Below are 18,350 nucleotides of genomic sequence, written 5' to 3' on the forward strand. Positions count from 1 at the left end.
GATATTCGTTTCTGCCCTTCGATGCAAAATGGTTAGACCATAAGAAGCATTGGCTTCTTCATCATTTCATCAGCATGCCTGAATGACCATTCTATCTGTTTATATCTCTACGATTTACAAATATACATATATTAATGGAGCGGTGCGGTGCGGTGGTGCTCTGTTGTTAGACCCGTTCTGCTTTTCCTAATCTTAGCTTGGATTCCTACGTGGCACTTTGCACCGATAATGCTGGTATAAAAGTAAGCGGTGGTGCTTTGTTGTCAGGCTGATTCAGCTCCTTTTGATCATGGCTCGGATCCCACATCCTACATTCCATTTCACCGATAATCCTAGTAGTATAAAGGAGATGGCTGTTGCACATTTGCTGCTTAGCTTCACTGTTATTGCTGTAGTTCTGCTGATTGAAGCTGCAGTCACCTACTTTGCGACTGAAACTGTTCTGTCCTTGGTCAGTGTTGCAAGTACTTCCTTTTGTTGAAAAATTCCTCTGTTTTTTTTGGTCTTCTTTTGCGAACTAAAACAATACAAAGCGAAAGGAACCTGCAAGCAGCAAAAATCCACCAAAGCATGCAAAACTAGGGTAAATGCCCTCATCATTTATCGAACTTCTTTTGAATTGTCCCTAGTAGTTGAATAGACAAGAAAGTTATAGAGTTTGAATTAAATGAGTCAGATAAAATCAATGGGTCATGAAAGGGGCTTTGTTTAGCGAGTTGTATATTACCTTGCCAATGTCCAGTTGATATAACCTTGGTACTTTGTAGTCAACTTGAGTCAGTATGCGAATGCAGAACCTGATTTGGATCCGAGTTGGTCAGAACATTGTTGGAAATTACTGTAGCAGCGCATTAATCATTTGTATTTCATTTCTCAGGTTTTCAAGTTTGGAGCCGGATTGTCTGTCACCCAGTTGACGGCCCAAATCTATCGTAATATATCTGTTTGATTTGAGCCATCCATTTAAAATTTGTAAGGAACGACTCAATTTATTTTTTTGGATACCAGTGTTCTAATTTGATAATGTGACATTCATATTTTCAAGTATCTCCAGCGGATAGCTTAGTTGAAGAACATTTCATAAAAAATTGTCATCAAAAGGACAAAAGAAAATCATGATGTCAAATGAGCTTGTCCTCAGACATAATTTCATTGTATTGTTGCAGAATTGATGATCTTAACTGTTTCAACGAAGGGCTTTGATTCTCCAGAAGCACGATGCTTGAGATAATCTCTTAAGCAGCAGCCCCTATATTGTTCAGGATGGTCTTCGTTCACAAGTTTCATAGCAGGCTCAAGGATCTCATCCATTTCCAAACTCTGGAAACTGGCTATAGAAAGTCTAGTTTCATTCCCAGAAGTTCGGATTGCTCGATGCAAGACGGCTTTGTATTCACCATTGCTCAATACCTCCCAAAGATCTCCAACAAGGACTAGTAAAGCCCCTTTAATCACAGGAACAGATTTCCACTTCTTATCATTTTTGTCCATGACTTGAAGACCTAAAGAACTCTGCAGAAGAAGAGTGATGACGCTAAAATCTGAATGTTGGGATGCACCTATTATCTTCATGTTTGATCCAGAAATTGGTGAATAGCTATTTATCGCAACCATTTGCACGCCTTTTTCAATTTCTGCTTTCAAATATGTTGCCTCCAAATCCAAGCTTTCCATCATAGCTCCACATATCTGAATTGATAATTTCCTCATCTCCATTGTGCAGTTTCCCATTATTTCCCTGTTATAGAAGTACAACTGTAGGAATCAATAATTATTTTTAGATGAAATTTGACTTGCCTTTTACTGCAATTCAAGATTTTTACACAGGTTCTGGCAGAAAGCTTAGTATATATTATCCCAAAAAACTTGCACGTAAAAGAAATTCTATTCACAAAGATGACAATTTTAATTGCACAGAGTATACAATATTATCACAATCTGCTACGTTCCTATTCAGTTCATCCTTCATCAAGATAGCTTCTTTATTGACTGGTGAAAAATATAGTAAAACCCAAAGATGTACCTGTAATCAGGTGGACTTTTAGGCCATAGATCCACCAATTTTTCAAAAGGATGGGAATACAGCTTCAAATATTCCCACAAGATGCCGTGAGCTCCGCCTTGATTTGTACCATATTTAACCGGTTTATACATGTCAGGAGAAAAGAATTCCTCCTTGATCTTCAGGGGCAAGTTAAAGAAGTTTTTGTTCACGGTCAAAGCTTCTTCTGCAATGGTCTCAGGTATGCCATGATTTATAACCTGATAATCGAACGAAAGCAAGCAAATTAAGGGGGAAAAAATGCTTCAATCATGCTAATACATATCCAAATACTTACTATTTTGTACCAAAGTAGATTGAAAGCATGCAGTTCTGAGAAATTACAGCGAAGATACCAGCAGTTCTGCAAGATTCACGGATTTGATTGATGACAAGTGACCTAGTTTGATGATCTTTTTGCAGTAGGGAGAGGTCGATTATGGGCACTAGCATATTATAATCAGTAGATGAACCCATGCTGCAATGGGCACTAAGATGCAACTATGAGATTATGGGACTTTATAATAAGAAGTGGCAACACTTTCGTTAAGTGGCTTTATTCAAAGAAGGTTGATCTTGAAATGGATGGTGGGCCAAATAATTGAAATTTTTTTTTTGGTTGTGAGCGTATGAATAGAGAATACGTTCTACCTATTTGAAATCAACATCTAACTTGTTCAATCAAAATTTATCTAAGCCTATGTTAACAATTATATGGTTTTTTAAGTCTGTTTTTTAGATATTTGTGTATATTTGATGATATAATTTCTATCATTAGTGCAGATTTTAATAAAATTATGATGTTTTATCCAAACCCAAAAAAAAAAATTATGATTTACACCCACAAATCTTGCTGCTTAAACTTACTCGGGGAGTTGTTAAATTGCAATATAACATTATTTTCCGGGCTAAGCAAGCAGCAGCCATTGGTTAATGATTACCACGTCTAGCAGGCCAAACGAGTGAAATATTGCATATTAGTTTGTTCTTAATTCAGGATCAAGACTGCATCGATCATTAGTTCACTGCTCAGAGCCGGTAAATATGTATCATATTAAGTAGATGATAGCACAAAGATGATTCGAGACTCCAGCTTAAGATAATAGAAAGTCCATTGGATCTGAAAAGGTTCTTGCCATTATTCTTGATGTTCACACTGTTGAGAATCAGACCAATATGTCTAATCTAGTTTTAATCATTCAAGACAACTTTCTTGACCCAAAGATAAGTTAGGGAACCATGGATTGGAGATGTAAATACTTCAAGGCCTCGTTCAGATTGCATTTTTTGCAACGAAAGAAAAAAGGTTACATTTTTGCGAGTATTTTTTCTCACATTTTCTAATCATCTTTTTATTTTAAATATATCACATCTTAACAAAAGTTTTACGGTAATTATTTTCTAAAAACTCTCAAAAGAAGTGCTACAGTAATTCTTCTTCTCAAGATGATGACGCTTGAATGGCTTGGCCTTGAAAACTGTTACTCGGATAAAATTTCAATTTTAGCCTTTGAATCAGACTGTCATTTTTTCATCTAGAAATTAGTACTGAAGCAACCTGTGCAAAAAAAACCCCATTTTCCAGAAATAAAAACATGGTTCTTGAGTGCTTGTAGATGGTCATCATTCATAAAGCTTATTTAATTTGTGTATGAAAATATCCAGTGTATAATTTATTAAAATCGAAATTTAACAACTTAATGATCGGCCTATATTGGGTCCAAACCTAACTTTTTTCCTATCTGTCAATTACGTACACTTGTTCAACAGCAGCGAGCTAAGAGCCTAACAAGCATTCAGTCTCCGAACAAGAAAGCTGACATTTTCTATTCTGTTCCGTGAGAGGAAGGATGATTAACGGATGACCCTTCACTATATAATTCAATTCTATGGGTACCATCTATGCATCTGAGTGGGGGTGGGGGGCTGTCGGCCTCTTCCTCCCCCTTTAGGAAGAAGGCCTTCTCTGCGTTGTTTGAGCCACAACCGACGTCCGAGGTAGTGCAAGTTCAAGCGAGGATGACAACACACCGTGGAGAGCCTGCGGTGGTCTTCAGTGCGGCTGACATAGCAGTGGTTGCTGCTCCATTCCGCTACACTTTGGTTGGGAAGTTCTCTAAGGGACGGCCGCTGCTGCCTGACCTGAGGAAATTCTTGTCGACTCTTGATTTGAAGGATACGGCGACTGTGGGATTGTTAGATGATAGGCATGTGTTACTGAAATTTCAGTGTGAAGCGGATTTCCTTCGCGTTTGGGGACGAAGTTTGTGGTATGTGAATGGATCCCCCATGAGGGTTTTTAAGTGGACATCTAAGTTCCATGTGAACAGAGAGTCTTCCCTTGCTCCCGTCTGGTTTAGATTGCCCAAACTCCCAATTCACTTATTTGCTAAGCCATGTCTATTTCATCTTGTCTCCTGCTTGGGAACGCCGCTATTCGTGGATGCGGCTACGTCTTCGTTTTCGCGACCGAATGTGGCGCGGGTATGTGTTGAGGTGGATCTGCTCAAATCGATTCCGTCGAGGGTGTGGGTCGATATGGGAGATGGGGATGGTTTTTGGCAGGTTCTTATCCCTGAGAACCTCCCTAATTATTGCAGCCACTGCTATCGTCAAGGGCATGGCGAGAATCATTGCCGTGTGAAGCACCCTGATTTGCGCTTGCACAAGACGCAGGAGGATCTGGTCACAGGGGTGATGGGCGCAAAGGGTCGCTCCTCACCAGCTAACACGCAGCGTACAGAGGATGAGGAGCGAAGGGGGGTGAGTGAAGGAGATGGGGTGAAATCTGGTGCGACACAGAATTCGGGTAAGAGCCTTTCCGAGGGGTCACTGCACGTTGACACCCCTACTACTGCTGTGGGAGATGCATCGTGCTTACTGAACCAGCTTGGAGGGTCTACGGTTGTGCTTGTGGAGAAGGGGATAGAGGCTGCTGCTGATGCCGTTCTTCACGCTATGGCTGACCGCGCGATTGGCGAACCAGAGGAAGAGCTGGAAGGGACTGCTAATACTGGAGAATTGGCGCTGGTGGAGCTGAACGTGGTAGCAGGCCCAGGCATGATGGAGCCCATAGAGGGGGCTGCTGTGCCAGGGCAAAACTGCAACGAAAAAGCTGTCAAGCACGGAAAAGCAAAGTTCGTTGTTGTTGACCAAAGGGAGGGACCATGCGATCACATTGCTGGAAATGATTGTGAGGAGTCCCATATTCTAGTGGAGCAAATATTGGGAGATGGTCAGCAGCAAATGGCCGACAATACTTCAATTAGAAATCAAAATGCTGAAAATTCTAATTGGAATAAAAGTGATGGGTCCCAAGCTTTTGAGAAGCAGAATTTGGGAGACGATAATCATCAAAAGGTCGACACCACTGACCCCGACATTGCCTTACCACTCTTTGTGGTTCCAAGTACAAGTACAAGAACAGAAACGAAAACCACGGTGCCTCAAAATCCAGTGCCAGCTTTCAAAGATGTGTTCGAAGAGGTTAAATGGGAAAAATTACATGGTACACTTCCCCGACCACATCAAATTAGTTTTATTCGTTCAAGTATAATATGCAATAACGACAAAAAAGAAGAAGAAGAAGACGATTCACAACACGACAAACACAAAGATCAAGACCAGAATCTAGTACAACAGCAATTTACCCAAGTGATTTCAAAGAAAGCGAGGAAACAGCTTTCAAAAAAAGGTAAAACAATGCAAACACGTCAAGATCTCAAACCAAATTCCAATGCTCACTCGCAGTCACACAAATGTGGAGCACCCTCGTGTGGATGATTTCTTTGGATTGATCTGTTATGTCTTTACAATTCCTTTATATGTGTGTTTATTTTCCATCATTACATGTTTCTTTTTCTTTAACAGAGGTCAGGTTTGGCCCCCCTCTAATTTGATGTATTTTTTTCTCGGTTTTTAATATATTAAGGGATGGTATCCTTTTTTTTTAAAAAAAAAAAAAAAAAAAAAAATCTATGCATCTGAGATTCTACTTGATAGTAAAGAATTGAAACTCCAGAATTAATGGAAAAACATGAAAAGGTCGACAATGAAGTTCAAAACTGGAATCAAGCACGGCCTATGACCTTATACACTTCAATTTTGATCTATCCAGCATTTTATTTCTATCGAACTGTATAGCAACACAAGCCAAGAAAATTAATTATAGTTCTTCATATTAAAACCATGTAAATTAGGTTCTTCGCACTTTGAACCATAAGACTTGTCACACTCAGATTTGAAGTGCATCAATAGGACGATCTAAGGCTCTAGAGAAGATAAGTTTGAGAAGTTCTTTTGAGCTGCATCCCCTGTACCTTTTCACCCCTTCTTCGTCAACCAATTTTTTAGCAGGCTCAACTATCTCATCAAATTCAAAACTATGGAAACTGGCAATAGACATCCTAGTTTTGTTGGTGCTGGGTACAATGACCTGATGCATTACACTCTTGTACATTCCATTGCTTAACACCTCCAGAAGATCTCCAACAAAGACTTGAAGGGAACCTTCAAGTTTAGGAGCATCTTTCCATGTTCCATCGAGGCTGTCCATGACTTGAAGACCTGGAGCAGTTTGCACCAGAATGGTGATGATGCCGAAATCGGTATGTGGGGGCGTACCTATTTTTATGTCCGATATTGACTTTGATGGATAGCTGTTTGTAGCAACAAGTTGCATCCCTTTCTCGAAATTTTCTTTGAGGTATGTTGCATCCAAGTTTAGGCTTTCCATGATGGCTACAAAAACTTGAATGGCCAGTTTCTTTATTTCAGCTGTGTACCTCCCCATCTTTTCCCTGGTGTAGTTTGTATTGATTTACAATCAAACACCACGGTAAATTGAGCTAGATTTTTTTTTTTTTTTTTTTGTTGACAAATAGCCAGATGACGATGAGATCACGGAGTGGGGACAACGAAATTCAGACCTTTATGTTGAAAGAAGAAAGGTGGATACAACCAATCCAACATTTTTTTCTCGGTCAATTAAAACTTCACATATTTATAAAATTTAAATTGGATTCTACATACAAAAACCAGAGCTTTGGCTTTGGATACGTTGAATTTAAAAGGGATTCCAGTGTAGTTCAAATAATACTGAATGAAATATATAGAGAATTGTTGTACCTGTAATCAGCCGGATGCTTAGGCCATAAATCAACAAAATCCTCAAAAGGATAGGCTTGAAGCCTCAGCACATCTCTCTGGAGTAGGTCACTGCCAAGGGCACTGTGTTGAAACCTAGCTAACTTTACTGGGCTGAAAGGGTCCCTAGAACCAAGCTCCAAAATCTCCTCCTTCATAATACCGGGCAAGTCAAAGAACTTTTGGTTCACTTCTAAGGCTTCATCGATGACTGACTTGGGTATTCCATGATTAATAACCTGGAAAGATATGTAATTCAGAAATGTGGGTAAATCAAGAAAATCAAAATCAGGAAATGTTCTAACTCAAAAAAATGCATGCATCTCCTGCCAAAAATAAGCATGTTTGAAAGAGATTTGTACATGAAAAACGCCAGAGTTTTGGCAAGCTTCATGAATCTCCTTGATGACCAAAGATTTTTCATAAAAATCTTGGCGGCTTAGGTGGGAGAGGTCAATTATGGGCACTTTCATGGCATGAATTGGATTATGATCACTGATTGAACTCATAATCTTTTCCTCCCAAAATTGATTAGGATTGTAATGTAGTTGTTTGCTGCAGATTTTGGAAGAAATGTGAAGGCAAAGGAAGGCAGTTGTTTGTGTTGTTGGAGGCCAACTAGTAGGATTGCTTATCTATGATTTGTAGTTGACTTCGATTATCACATAAAATGACTGCATGATTATATAAAATACATGTATATCCACGACTTGGTCATTTTGCAAGTTAACTTTATGCCAGAAAGGTTAACATGATCAGATTCCAATTACACTTGTTCACATTGGTTGTTTGTGGCGCTTAAAGAATGATTAATTAATGAAGTTTTATCTTTTCTATGTATGAAAAGATCAAAGTTGCAGTCCTACCTTTACTTGTCCATGCAAGTCTAACCCTCATGTGGTCATCTGTAAATCTATGCTTGTTTGACATGTATGAGCATGCAGACTCTAGGGTTACAGAAGTTAGTTTCCTTTTCCATACCTTACTAAAGAGTTTCAAGGCCACAAAAATTGTACCAAAACATGAAACGAAACCAAGTTCAAGGAGCGGTTCAATGGAATCGGCATGCACCTGATTAAATCCTACCATTAACTTCCAACTATTATTAAAGCGGGTTTAGTGGTCATGGCCTTTAATTAAGTGGTGAATATCGTTTGGAAATGCAGGAATAAAAGCCATCCCTAATCCTCAATCTGGCTCTTTTCCTGCTTTTTTTCTTGAAATTGTTAGATATGTATGGGTGTAATTACTTCATGTACAACTACAGTGAAAGAGCAAACGGAGCAACGGAGAAAAGATTCCTACAATAAAACCCATCGATAGAGTGGAGCAAATTGAGGAATCCATCAATCAATATTTGTATGGTGGCAAAAAAAAAAAAAAAAAAAGTATTTGTATGGTGGTACAGTATTTAGTTTTCCTGGTTATAGAGGCTTGATGTATCTAACTAGCAATAGGCTTACGCCAAATACTTTTACAGTCTTGATCTCCAGATCCACTTGTAGACCATATGTTCCAAGAAGAAGGAGAGCAGAATATTGGTTCGTGGTATTAAGAGTTGGGCATGTATGACTTAATGATGCTCCCTTAATTATCTGGAGAGTGACCCTCTGCGTCAGCAAGGCACTTAAATTATTTTTTGGGTATAATTTTGTCAATTCGTAAAGAGTAAGACCAGCCTCACAATAACCAATAATATAGTTGTTGATATAATTAATTTACAGTAACTAAAAATTATATCTAACAACTTGAAGTGGAAATCAAGACTACAAATTAGGGTTAATTGCTCTTCGCACCTCTCAAATACTTCCAAATTGTTCTTTGCACCATAAAACTTTTAGTTCCCGCAATTTACTGCTTTAAACTTCTAATTATTTGTAATCCATCACAATGAACTAAATTCGAACAAATTGTAGATTTCATCTGCTAGTAACTAGCAAAATGATCTTCTTAACCTCAACTTTTATACTGTCTCTATATTTTCCTCCAATCCAAATCTTATTAAAAGGCTTTATTTCTGCTTCATTTTCTAGACGTGTGAAAAAGTCCAAGATTGTAAATTACGAAAACTTGTTTTTGGATTGTGTTTTTTGAAGAGATTTTGGGGAAAAAAATTACTGTAATATTTTTTAAACAATGTGATATATGTAAATTAAAAAAATGATTAAGAGATACGTCAAGAGAATATTCATAAAAAAGGGAAAAAATTTTCTCAAAAATATATAGTTTAGGACGCAAAGTATGATTTGAAAATAGTTGAGGAGTGCAAAGTGCTATTAACACTTAAAATTAAGATTGATGCGGAGTCATGAAAAGTAAATAAAAAACAAGTCATACACACAGCTATAAACATTAGACAGAATCCAACGACATATAACTTAGCACGACATACAATTTAGCAGAAGAAAATCGTAGCCACACTTTAGAAGCCATCTCGCAATACGTTTGGAGGGGCTAGTATTGCTTGCCCTGTCTTCCTTTCTCCGCTCAAGTAGCTCGACTCCATCTTTGAGGCCGCATGAAAGAGTGAATTAAATTCAAGATAGACCATATGATCAGTTGTGTAATTCAGATTTTAAGCCTATCAATGAGACGTCCAACTTCTCCAGAATAGATATCTTTGATGAGGTCCCTTGTGCTGCATCCTTCGTATCTTTTAGGACAATCTTCAGCAGTCAGTTCAGTAGCAGGCTCAACCACCTCATCCAGTTCAAAATTATGAAAACTAGCTAAAGACATCCTAGTAGTGCGGGTACTTAGTGTTGCCCGGTGAAAAACGCTTTTGTATATTCCATTGCTTAATAGCTCCAGATGGTCTCCAACAAGGACTTGAAGGGACCCTTCTGGGCAAGGAAGAGCTTTCCATTTACCATCAGCCATGTCCAGGACCTCAAGACCCGGTGAGCTTTGCAGGAGAATGGTGATGATGCCATGATCGGAATGAGGAGCTACACCTATCTTGATGCTTGATTCTGGAGTTGGTGGTGAGTAACTGTTTGCTATAACCATGTGCATTCCTTTATCGAAATTTTCTTGAAGGTGTGTTGGACCCAAGTTCAAGCTTTCCATGATGGCTCCAAACAATGTGATGCCCAATTTTCTCACGTCCTTAGTGTACCTTCCCATTTTCTCCCTGTCAAATCATCATAGTTTCTAACCAGTTACAATGTGATATTATGTGTAAAAGGTAGTAAAAATTATCCCCACTTGGTTTAAGACTTTTGAGACTTTCAATTTCCTAATAATTGAGAAATGGGGTTCGAATAATCTCTACAATTGACCTATTGGACAGATGCCAAATGGTCACTGCCTTGAGTACTGTTTAACTAGAGATCTTGAACTCACATTTTTTTTCCCTGTACCATACAATCCATCCCTCCCTTTCCTTTTATTACACTCTTAAGGAGCCATAGGATAAGATGTCACCAATCACAGTCACTATGACTATAATTAACTAGTTAATGACAATGAATTTTTTTGTTGAAATCTATAGAGTGTTTTGGCAACTTAAATTCAGATATGGATTTTACATTTTTTTTTCTTTTTCATCTATTTTTTCTCCACTTTTTCTGTTTCTTTTAGCATTTTTTTTTATAAATTTCTTTATTTTTAATTAAAAATATGAGATACATGATAAGTAATCATTGATTAACTTCTAAAAAGTAGTTAATCATAAACCCATAGAATAGGTCTATCATATCATTAACTCATTCCAATTAACCTTTACCAAATTAAAAATATCACTATAATTAATTTTGAAATTCATGCCCTGGTATGAAACAACGCCTTAGTATTATACCGATGTTATAACACTATGTACAAAGATGACAGTTGTTTCTTTACTCAAATTTTATACATAGTGTTTTGCCAAAATCAACTGAAAACACTTCGATCATTACACAAATTCTCGCACCTGTAATCAGCAGGATGGGTGGGCCAGAAATCAATGAAGTCTTCAAAAGGATTGGCATAAAGCCTCACTAAGTCCCTTTGGAGCAGGTCACTGCCCCGAGCACTGCGTTGAAAAGTAAGCAGTTTTACTGGGCTGAACATGTCCCTCGAACCAAGCTCCAATATCTCCTTTTTCATCATCTCTGGCAAGTCAAAGAAGTTTCTGTTCACTTCCATGGCGGCTTGTATGACTGCTTCGGATACCCCATGATTAATAACCTGAAAAAAAATAGTGAACTCAAAATGTAGAACATTTAATAAAGAAAAATAAGCTTAAGCGATGTCTTCTTTGTTTTGCACTTTTGCTCGTCTGGATAAGTGCAGCCAACAAGGGAGTAATATTCCAGTGTGAGAGATATTACGTGAAAAGCGCCCCAAGTTTGGCAAGCTTCTTGAATCTGCTTGATGACTATAGATTTCTCGTTAGAATCTTGGCCAAGGAGGGAAACGTCAACCATAGGCAGTTCCATGGTTTGCTATCGAAGATATGAAAATGCAGCTTTGCTGCAACTCAGAGAAGAACTAGTACCTTGATACAAACAACGTACAGCGTAGAAGGATATTTAAAAACGGTTGGTAGCCACCACCAAAGCTTTAAAAACTTGGTGGGGTGGGAGGCAAGGACCAATTTGCCACGTTAAAAAAAGTGACTTCGCTTAAAAAAGTGGTCACCAATATTTAGTTTCCTCCGAATTATTCTTAAACATCTTTAGATCCGTTCTCTTCCCTAATGTATGATAAATTTGGTTATACAACAATTATCATCTTCGAAAAAAAAGGAGAAGGATATTTAAAAGAACAACGGGCCTCAACCTCTCAAGAAACTTCTCCACGCGTAACATGCCATTACAACAATTCTTCAATTCATCATGACAGGCTTTGGATACAGATATCACAAAACCACATGATTTTGTATCTTTCATCCAAAAATGGGTGCATCCGTCCGCCATGGATCTGAAAATAGTCCTTTTTAATCTTTAACAGTCCTCTGGCCAACCTTATTAGGTGGACCGTAGTTTTCGAAGAGAAATTTACTTTACGCTTTTGGCCTCAAATTTTTGTTGCCGTAAATATGGCACCAACAGCCTTCAAACTAGCTAGTAGAATATACAATTTGTGTTTTTTAAATTATGAGTACATCTATCAAGTGATCAAATAGAGTTCAAGTATTAATTTTTTGGAAAGGCAAAGTTAAATTAAAAAATTTATATAGATGCAATCATTAACTGTATATTCACATGATAAGTTAGATCTGATTTAAGTATACAAACGAGTGTCTAGCAATTAATTAGGAAAAGCCCTTGGTTTATTTATTAAAAGAAAGATCGAAAAGTAAGTGAATAAGCTCTGACATCGTTAACAAAACAAAACATAGTAAATTAGCAAGTGTGACGGGGTTGTTAATAGGGTTAATTCCACTTTGTCCCCCCAAACTTTGGACGATTACCCACTTCAGTCTCTAAACTTCAAAATGGGACACTTAAGTCCCTAAAACTTATAAATTGGGACACTTAAGTCCCTAAACTTATAAAATGAGATACTTGAATCCCTAAACTTATAAAATGGGACACTTCAACCACTAATGACATTCAGGATTCTGTCAACAAATTTCCTTAATTGGGAGGTATTTATAAGTTTAGAGACTTAAGTGTCCCATTTTGAAGTTTAGGGACTGAAGTGGGTAATCGTCCAAAGTTTGGGGGGACAAAGTGGAATTAACCCTTGTTAATATATGGAAATGGATTAACAGATGGAATGTGCAGGGCCACCTTTATTTTTATTTTTATTTGTTTATTTCTCTCTCTTAATAATTTTCCTTTAGCGTTAGGTAGCATAAACAGTTGCCTTCTTTGGCATATCCCACGATTGGTAATGAGTTCCTTGGGTTTATGGATGGAAATAAGAGATATTTGCTTTGCTCGAGCAATAAGTTTGGATAGCAATAACACATGGAAAAATTTTGTTGGTATGCGGATCTCTTGATAATAGACCGCCAACAGCCTTGTTTAATTTGCAAGATTATTTTTCTCAGTCTTTAAATCTGTTTCTTATCTTGTTTATTTTTCGAATATGGTATTGAACAATAAGTTGGATATCATGTACATTGTTTCCTTTGTTTCACGTTAGCTAACTGCTGTTATTTTTGTAATGGCAGCTAAAGTGAATTATAACATGGTGATGGAAATGGGATTACCTCTTTAACCAGGAAGAAGATACTAACCAAAATAAAGAGCTTGAAGTACAACGAAACCCCACCCCCCCCTCCCCCCCCCCCCCCCCCCCCCCCCCCCCCCCAAATCCAAAAAAAAAAAATTTTGGCAACAAATTGAAGGTGCATATTACTCTTTTTTCAGCCACTAAGGGTGTTTTCAACCATTGGATCATTTTAATCTTGGCCTTGATAACAAATTTGCACACAGAAGTGCGTGTTTCAATCATTGAATCATTTTTCAGTCATTGGATCTTCGTCAATTTAAAATTTATAAGATAGAACTTTACAAGAAAGAACAAAAGATATGTACGACACAAATTATTTGTGAAAATAATTGAAACTTTTAATATTTAACCTTTTAATTGACAAGACATCATTGTTGTATTTTTTCAAGGACTATAATAAAAAAATACTACATTTTAAGGGTAACAATTGACACGTTAGCATGTCCAGTTGATTTTTTTTTCGGTGATTCCACAATTGAAACTTTCCACTAGCTGGGCAGCTCGATTGGTCACAGCACGCCTCCTAAGGAGCTGTTGTCCATTCCCATCAGGGGTCGAGTCCCATGGTTATCGTGTTTGGGGGGTGAGGCCTCTCCTCCCGAGCCGGTGGGGGATTAGTCGAGTCCGGTTTAGCCGATGGTCCGGATACCCTCTCCGTCAAAAAAAAAAAAAAAAAGTGACTCGTGAAGTGGACCGCGAAAATTAAACAAATAAACAACTAAAAGTGGAACAAATTACTCGGCTATCCATTGAATTTTTTGGATAGTAGAGTTTCAGCCACTCATCTTTTAAAAGTATGTATTTATTCACTAAATTATAAAAAAGTGTAAATTTTTTAATATCGTATATTTCTACGATCAAGTCTCCAGACCTTAGGACTTGTAAGTAGGGTTGATGCTGAATCGAATAGCTTGACTCGATCTCGCAAGCTACTCAATCAGCAACTCACCTTGAGCTCAAGCTGCTTGATAGAAGCAGCGAGTCGAGTTTAAGATTTAATATTTTACACTCGAAAGCTAAACGAGCATAATTAAGTTTTTTTCTAATATGTATTTTAATTTTTATTATTGTAAAATGTTAATAATATCTTTTATTTAAAATTATATGTAAAATATTAATTTTTATTACTTTAGCTTGATTAGGCTTAATTGAGCTTGAATAGGCTCGATTGAACTTGATTTGAATTGATTAGATTTAATTAAACTCGAGTTCGAGATCGAGCTCGAACTCGAACTTAGTTATTTTATCTTGAGTCGAGCATTATTCGAGTTTAATTTGATTCGAATGCACCCTACTCATAAGAGTCACAAGACAGAGGAGCGGTGAAAATAGACTTGATGGTAGGAACTAGGAACCGATAGAATTGTTCAGAATTTATAATTTTGATAGTTTAATAGGTAAAATACCTACTTTTAAAAGTTAAGTAAACAGAACTCAACTATTCAAAAAATTTAGTGGGTAACCGTGTAATTTGCTACTAAAAGAGCTTCTGGTTTAAAATAATCACATCTTCCCGGGAAAATATCCCCTGAGGAAATAAATCTAAATCCAAGACCACTCCAAAAATCAGTCAATAGTAATGGCGTTATCCACCTCTGCCGCTTCTCCCTGTTTACTTCTCAAGCCCACTTCCCTATTCAGCATTAGAGTCCCAGCTGATTTCAAGAAGGAAGATATACTTTCAGTCGGTGCCGGGATTGCTGGCCTAGCCACCGCCATCACACTCAAAAGGTTCTCCTTAATCCAACTGCTTTTTCTTTGGGGTAGAATTTTGATAACTTTTCAGGATTTTTATTCAAGTTTTTCATGAGATTTTGTTTTCTTGTAAGTTAGGCTTGGAATTCGGTCCAAGGTACTTGTACAGGCTGAGTCCTTGCGAAGTGGAGGAACTTCACTAATCCAAAGGTAAATAGTAGTCTAATTTAATAATTGCATTACTTAATCATCTTTTTTAGATTTTTTTATTTGCATGTTTTCAAGAGTACGAAATATTCAATGTGGCAATACGACATGATTATCATAGCAGCTAGTGATAATTTTCAAAATTATAATTCAAAATCAGTTTAAATAATCAAATGCTAACAACTCCTTCTGCGTTATTTAGTATTGTACTCGTTTTAGACGTCAGCGTGAGATTTAGATTCTCCCAAATTGGCATATCTTATTGTACCTACATTGCAAATCTTGATTTGTTGTTTAGACTCTTTTAAATCCCTCTTTCTGCAAAGATTTACTAGTTCTAAAGTAAGTGGTCCAATAATATAGACCAGGTAAATGCATACATTAAAAAAGAGGCTATCGTAGGTGCAATCAGAATTCATACCTTAAGCTTCTGAATGCTATTGTACAGGTTACAAACTGATAATCAGCTTTTAAGTTGTTTTATTTCAACCAGATGTTAGATGAAATTACACTCTTATGTATACTGAGATGTCTATAAAATCTTTAGAGCATCCTCAAGTGAATTTCCTGAAATAATAGGCATTGTCATCACAGGCGCAAGCATGTTACGGTCTGGACCATCCAACCCGTTAGGTCCTCCTCTGCAGCTCCTGCCACAGTCGTATCAGAGGAAGAGGATAACGTGTTATCGTTGGATGTAAGTGACATAAAGGCAATAAGCAGAAGCTGGCTATGGAGAGGCCACAAAATCAACTACTTGCATTATCAGGCAGGCGATGGAAAAACCTCGCCTGCTGCTCCCCCTTTACTTCTAGTTCATGGGTTCGGGGCTTCCGTTGCTCATTGGCGCAAGTATCCATCAAATTTTTTATTACAAACTTTATGTTGCATTCAATCTACATTCTGAATCTAAGAACAATACTATAGAGCATTTTTGTTCTGGGGCCCTATGATTATGTAGTACCTATTTTTCTGTGGTTCTTATCGCTTTAAGCAAAGTATTCACATTATCCGTGTGTTGCGTAGGAGATCTTGTTCATTCCTTTCATTTGATAAAGATTTTGAAAACCTCTTACATCAGATTTTTCTGATCTTAAAGGTTGGTATTTTCTTTTTTCATTATTCTACACATTTTCCTTCTTTAGTTGCCCTTGCTGAAGTCCTGTCATGTCCTATCCTATCCTTTCCTTCTGCATTTGCACATATTTTTCCTTTTCGAAGATTGTATGCTTCATGTAGATGGATTGTATGCTCAAGTCATCTGATATTTTTCTACAAAGCATCACAATTAATTGATTTTCTTTCAGGAACATAGCAATATTGTCTAGAAGTTATACTGTTTATGCTATCGACCTTCTTGGCTTTGGTGCTTCTGATAAACCTACCGGCTTTGCTTACTCAACGGAAGGTTGGAGTCAGGTGAACTCTTGAATGGTTTGTTTAATGTATGTCTATCAGCAATTTACTAGTATTTACTACTCACAGATGTAGTAATTCTGCTCAAACAGTTGATATTGGATTTTGTGAATGAAATTATTCAAAGGCCAACGGTACTAATCGGGAACTCAGTTGGAAGTCTTGCTTGTCTAATTGCTGCTGCCGGTATGTTTAGCTTATGCCTGTACTTGAAAAAAGGAAGTATTATGCTCCCCTGTATTGATTGAAAATGTTTCTGGTTTACTTCTTATTTCAATAGAGTCTAGTAGTTGGTCCTTGATTCGAGGGCTTGTTCTACTAAATTGTGCTGGTGGCATGAACAACAAAGCCATTGTTGATGATTGGAGAATCAAGCTGTTGTTACCTCTACTTTGGTTTTTCGACTTCTTACTGAATCAGAGAAGGATTGCCGCTTTTCTTTTTGATAAAGTCAAACAAAGGTACTAGTACCACATAAATTGATGTTTTCTGTGATCCCGTAATTGGGGCTGCCTGATCATAAAGCTTTAACACGTCATGTTTGATGCAGAGATAATATTAGGAACATCTTAACGTCAATCTATGGAAATAAGGAATCTGTGGATGATGACCTGGTAGAGGTAACTGATTAATGTCAATCCATTCCTCTCGTGACCATTGTGCTCTTCCTCGCAACTTTCTATTGCAGTTCGCTAAATCCATCATAATACTGACAAATGCATGATTTTTCTTCCCCCCCTCAAATTGTTGCAGATAATTAGGGAACCAGCAGATGATGAAGGGGCACTCGATGCTTTTGTTTCAGTTGTCACTGGACCACCGGGTCCAAGTCCAGTTCAGTTGATCCCAAAACTTACTCTACCTATCCTGGTGCTTTGGGGTGATGAAGACCCATTCACCCCTATTGATGGACCTGTTGGCAAGTATTTCTCCTCCTTACCTGGTCAAGTACCAAACGTAAGTCTTTTTGTTCTGGAAGGAGTTGGACATTGTCCTCATGATGACAGACCTGAGTTAGTCCATGCTAAGCTCCTTCCTTGGCTAGCCCAGCTACCCGCTTTGCAAGATAATGCAAATAATTTGTCTCGAGCAAATTGATTGATCAGATAAAGTCGTTATGTCTTTTGCTCATACGTCGAAGCCCAGAACGAGGAAACTAGAAGGAAACATCGTGCTGTTTTTGTCATATTCTTTCTTGTATCATGACTGTTTGGGAGGTTAGCATTTAGCAACAGGTATTATATAATGCGAGATTATTGACATATTTACAACCTAGTAGCGTTGTACTCATCTTGATCTTTTATCTCCGTCACTGAACCAATTTTCTCACATTACACACTCGGTTCAGAGGCATGCAGAATTGATCCCCAATCTTTGTCATACTTTGTGCAGAAGTTTTGTTGGGGCCTTTTCCTGTTTTCTCCCTTTTAAAGCTCCACTTTTTTCATCTTCAATGAGGGGAAAAGAGAACAAGATGGAAAGTACTCTCCCTACTACCAGAAACAACGAAAACTACTGACTCTGTAAAATCAATACAACCTCACGTCACTCATGGCCCTTTTTGCACTATTTTTCAGTGCAATTGAACACCAAAAAGATAGATAACATAGCAAGTTACTCCATTTCTTTCTTCTTTTGTTTTTCTAGTTTAGCATATGAAACTAAAAACGTGTAATTA

At 37.6% G+C, this 18,350-nt stretch overlaps 4 protein-coding genes and 1 long non-coding RNA gene across 6 annotated transcripts; 2 read left to right on the forward strand and 3 right to left on the reverse strand.

Annotated features, from left to right (window-relative positions):
- The first annotated feature begins 158 nt into the window (after nt 1–158).
- LOC140013136 (uncharacterized) lies at nt 159–1,787 on the forward strand. Its single transcript, XR_011820207.1, has 3 exons — nt 159–583; nt 878–972; nt 1,167–1,787. It is a non-coding gene; the product is annotated as an uncharacterized lncRNA (long non-coding RNA).
- Nucleotides 1,063–2,596, reverse strand: LOC113703103 (2-oxoglutarate-dependent dioxygenase 21, chloroplastic). Its single transcript, XM_027224343.2, has 3 exons — nt 2,387–2,596; nt 2,024–2,262; nt 1,063–1,738 (listed from the first exon to the last, which is right to left on the reverse strand). Exons 1-3 carry the CDS (start codon nt 2,516–2,518, stop codon nt 1,150–1,152), a joined length of 960 nt encoding a protein of 319 aa, XP_027080144.1. The 5' UTR covers nt 2,519–2,596; the 3' UTR covers nt 1,063–1,149.
- A 3,384-nt stretch (nt 2,597–5,980) lies between these two features.
- LOC113704964 (2-oxoglutarate-dependent dioxygenase 21, chloroplastic-like) lies at nt 5,981–7,820 on the reverse strand. Its single transcript, XM_027226827.2, has 3 exons — nt 7,549–7,820; nt 7,169–7,425; nt 5,981–6,840 (listed from the first exon to the last, which is right to left on the reverse strand). Exons 1-3 carry the CDS (start codon nt 7,693–7,695, stop codon nt 6,276–6,278), a joined length of 969 nt encoding a protein of 322 aa, XP_027082628.1. The 5' UTR covers nt 7,696–7,820; the 3' UTR covers nt 5,981–6,275.
- A 1,622-nt stretch (nt 7,821–9,442) lies between these two features.
- LOC113703491 (2-oxoglutarate-dependent dioxygenase 21, chloroplastic-like) lies at nt 9,443–11,731 on the reverse strand. Its single transcript, XM_027224869.2, has 3 exons — nt 11,500–11,731; nt 11,100–11,356; nt 9,443–10,319 (listed from the first exon to the last, which is right to left on the reverse strand). Exons 1-3 carry the CDS (start codon nt 11,605–11,607, stop codon nt 9,755–9,757), a joined length of 930 nt encoding a protein of 309 aa, XP_027080670.2. The 5' UTR covers nt 11,608–11,731; the 3' UTR covers nt 9,443–9,754.
- A 3,131-nt stretch (nt 11,732–14,862) lies between these two features.
- Nucleotides 14,863–17,947, forward strand: LOC113702982 (uncharacterized). Of its 2 annotated transcripts, none has more exons than XM_027224181.2 (8): nt 14,863–15,085; nt 15,188–15,259; nt 15,836–16,108; nt 16,564–16,675; nt 16,765–16,858; nt 16,953–17,133; nt 17,223–17,292; nt 17,426–17,947. In XM_027224181.2, the coding sequence occupies exons 1-8, from the start codon at nt 14,934–14,936 to the stop codon at nt 17,768–17,770; spliced, it is 1,299 nt and encodes a 432-aa protein (XP_027079982.2). In that variant the 5' UTR covers nt 14,863–14,933; the 3' UTR covers nt 17,771–17,947. The 2 variants fall into 2 exon arrangements, with proteins under 2 accessions (XP_027079982.2, XP_027079983.2); XM_027224182.2 differs by having other exon boundaries at nt 14,866–15,085; nt 15,851–16,108.
- Nucleotides 17,948–18,350: the final 403 nt, after the last annotated feature.

Source organism: Coffea arabica, chromosome 8e (assembly GCF_036785885.1).
Source record: "Coffea arabica cultivar ET-39 chromosome 8e, Coffea Arabica ET-39 HiFi, whole genome shotgun sequence".
Lineage (NCBI taxonomy): Eukaryota > Viridiplantae > Streptophyta > Magnoliopsida > Gentianales > Rubiaceae > Coffea > Coffea arabica.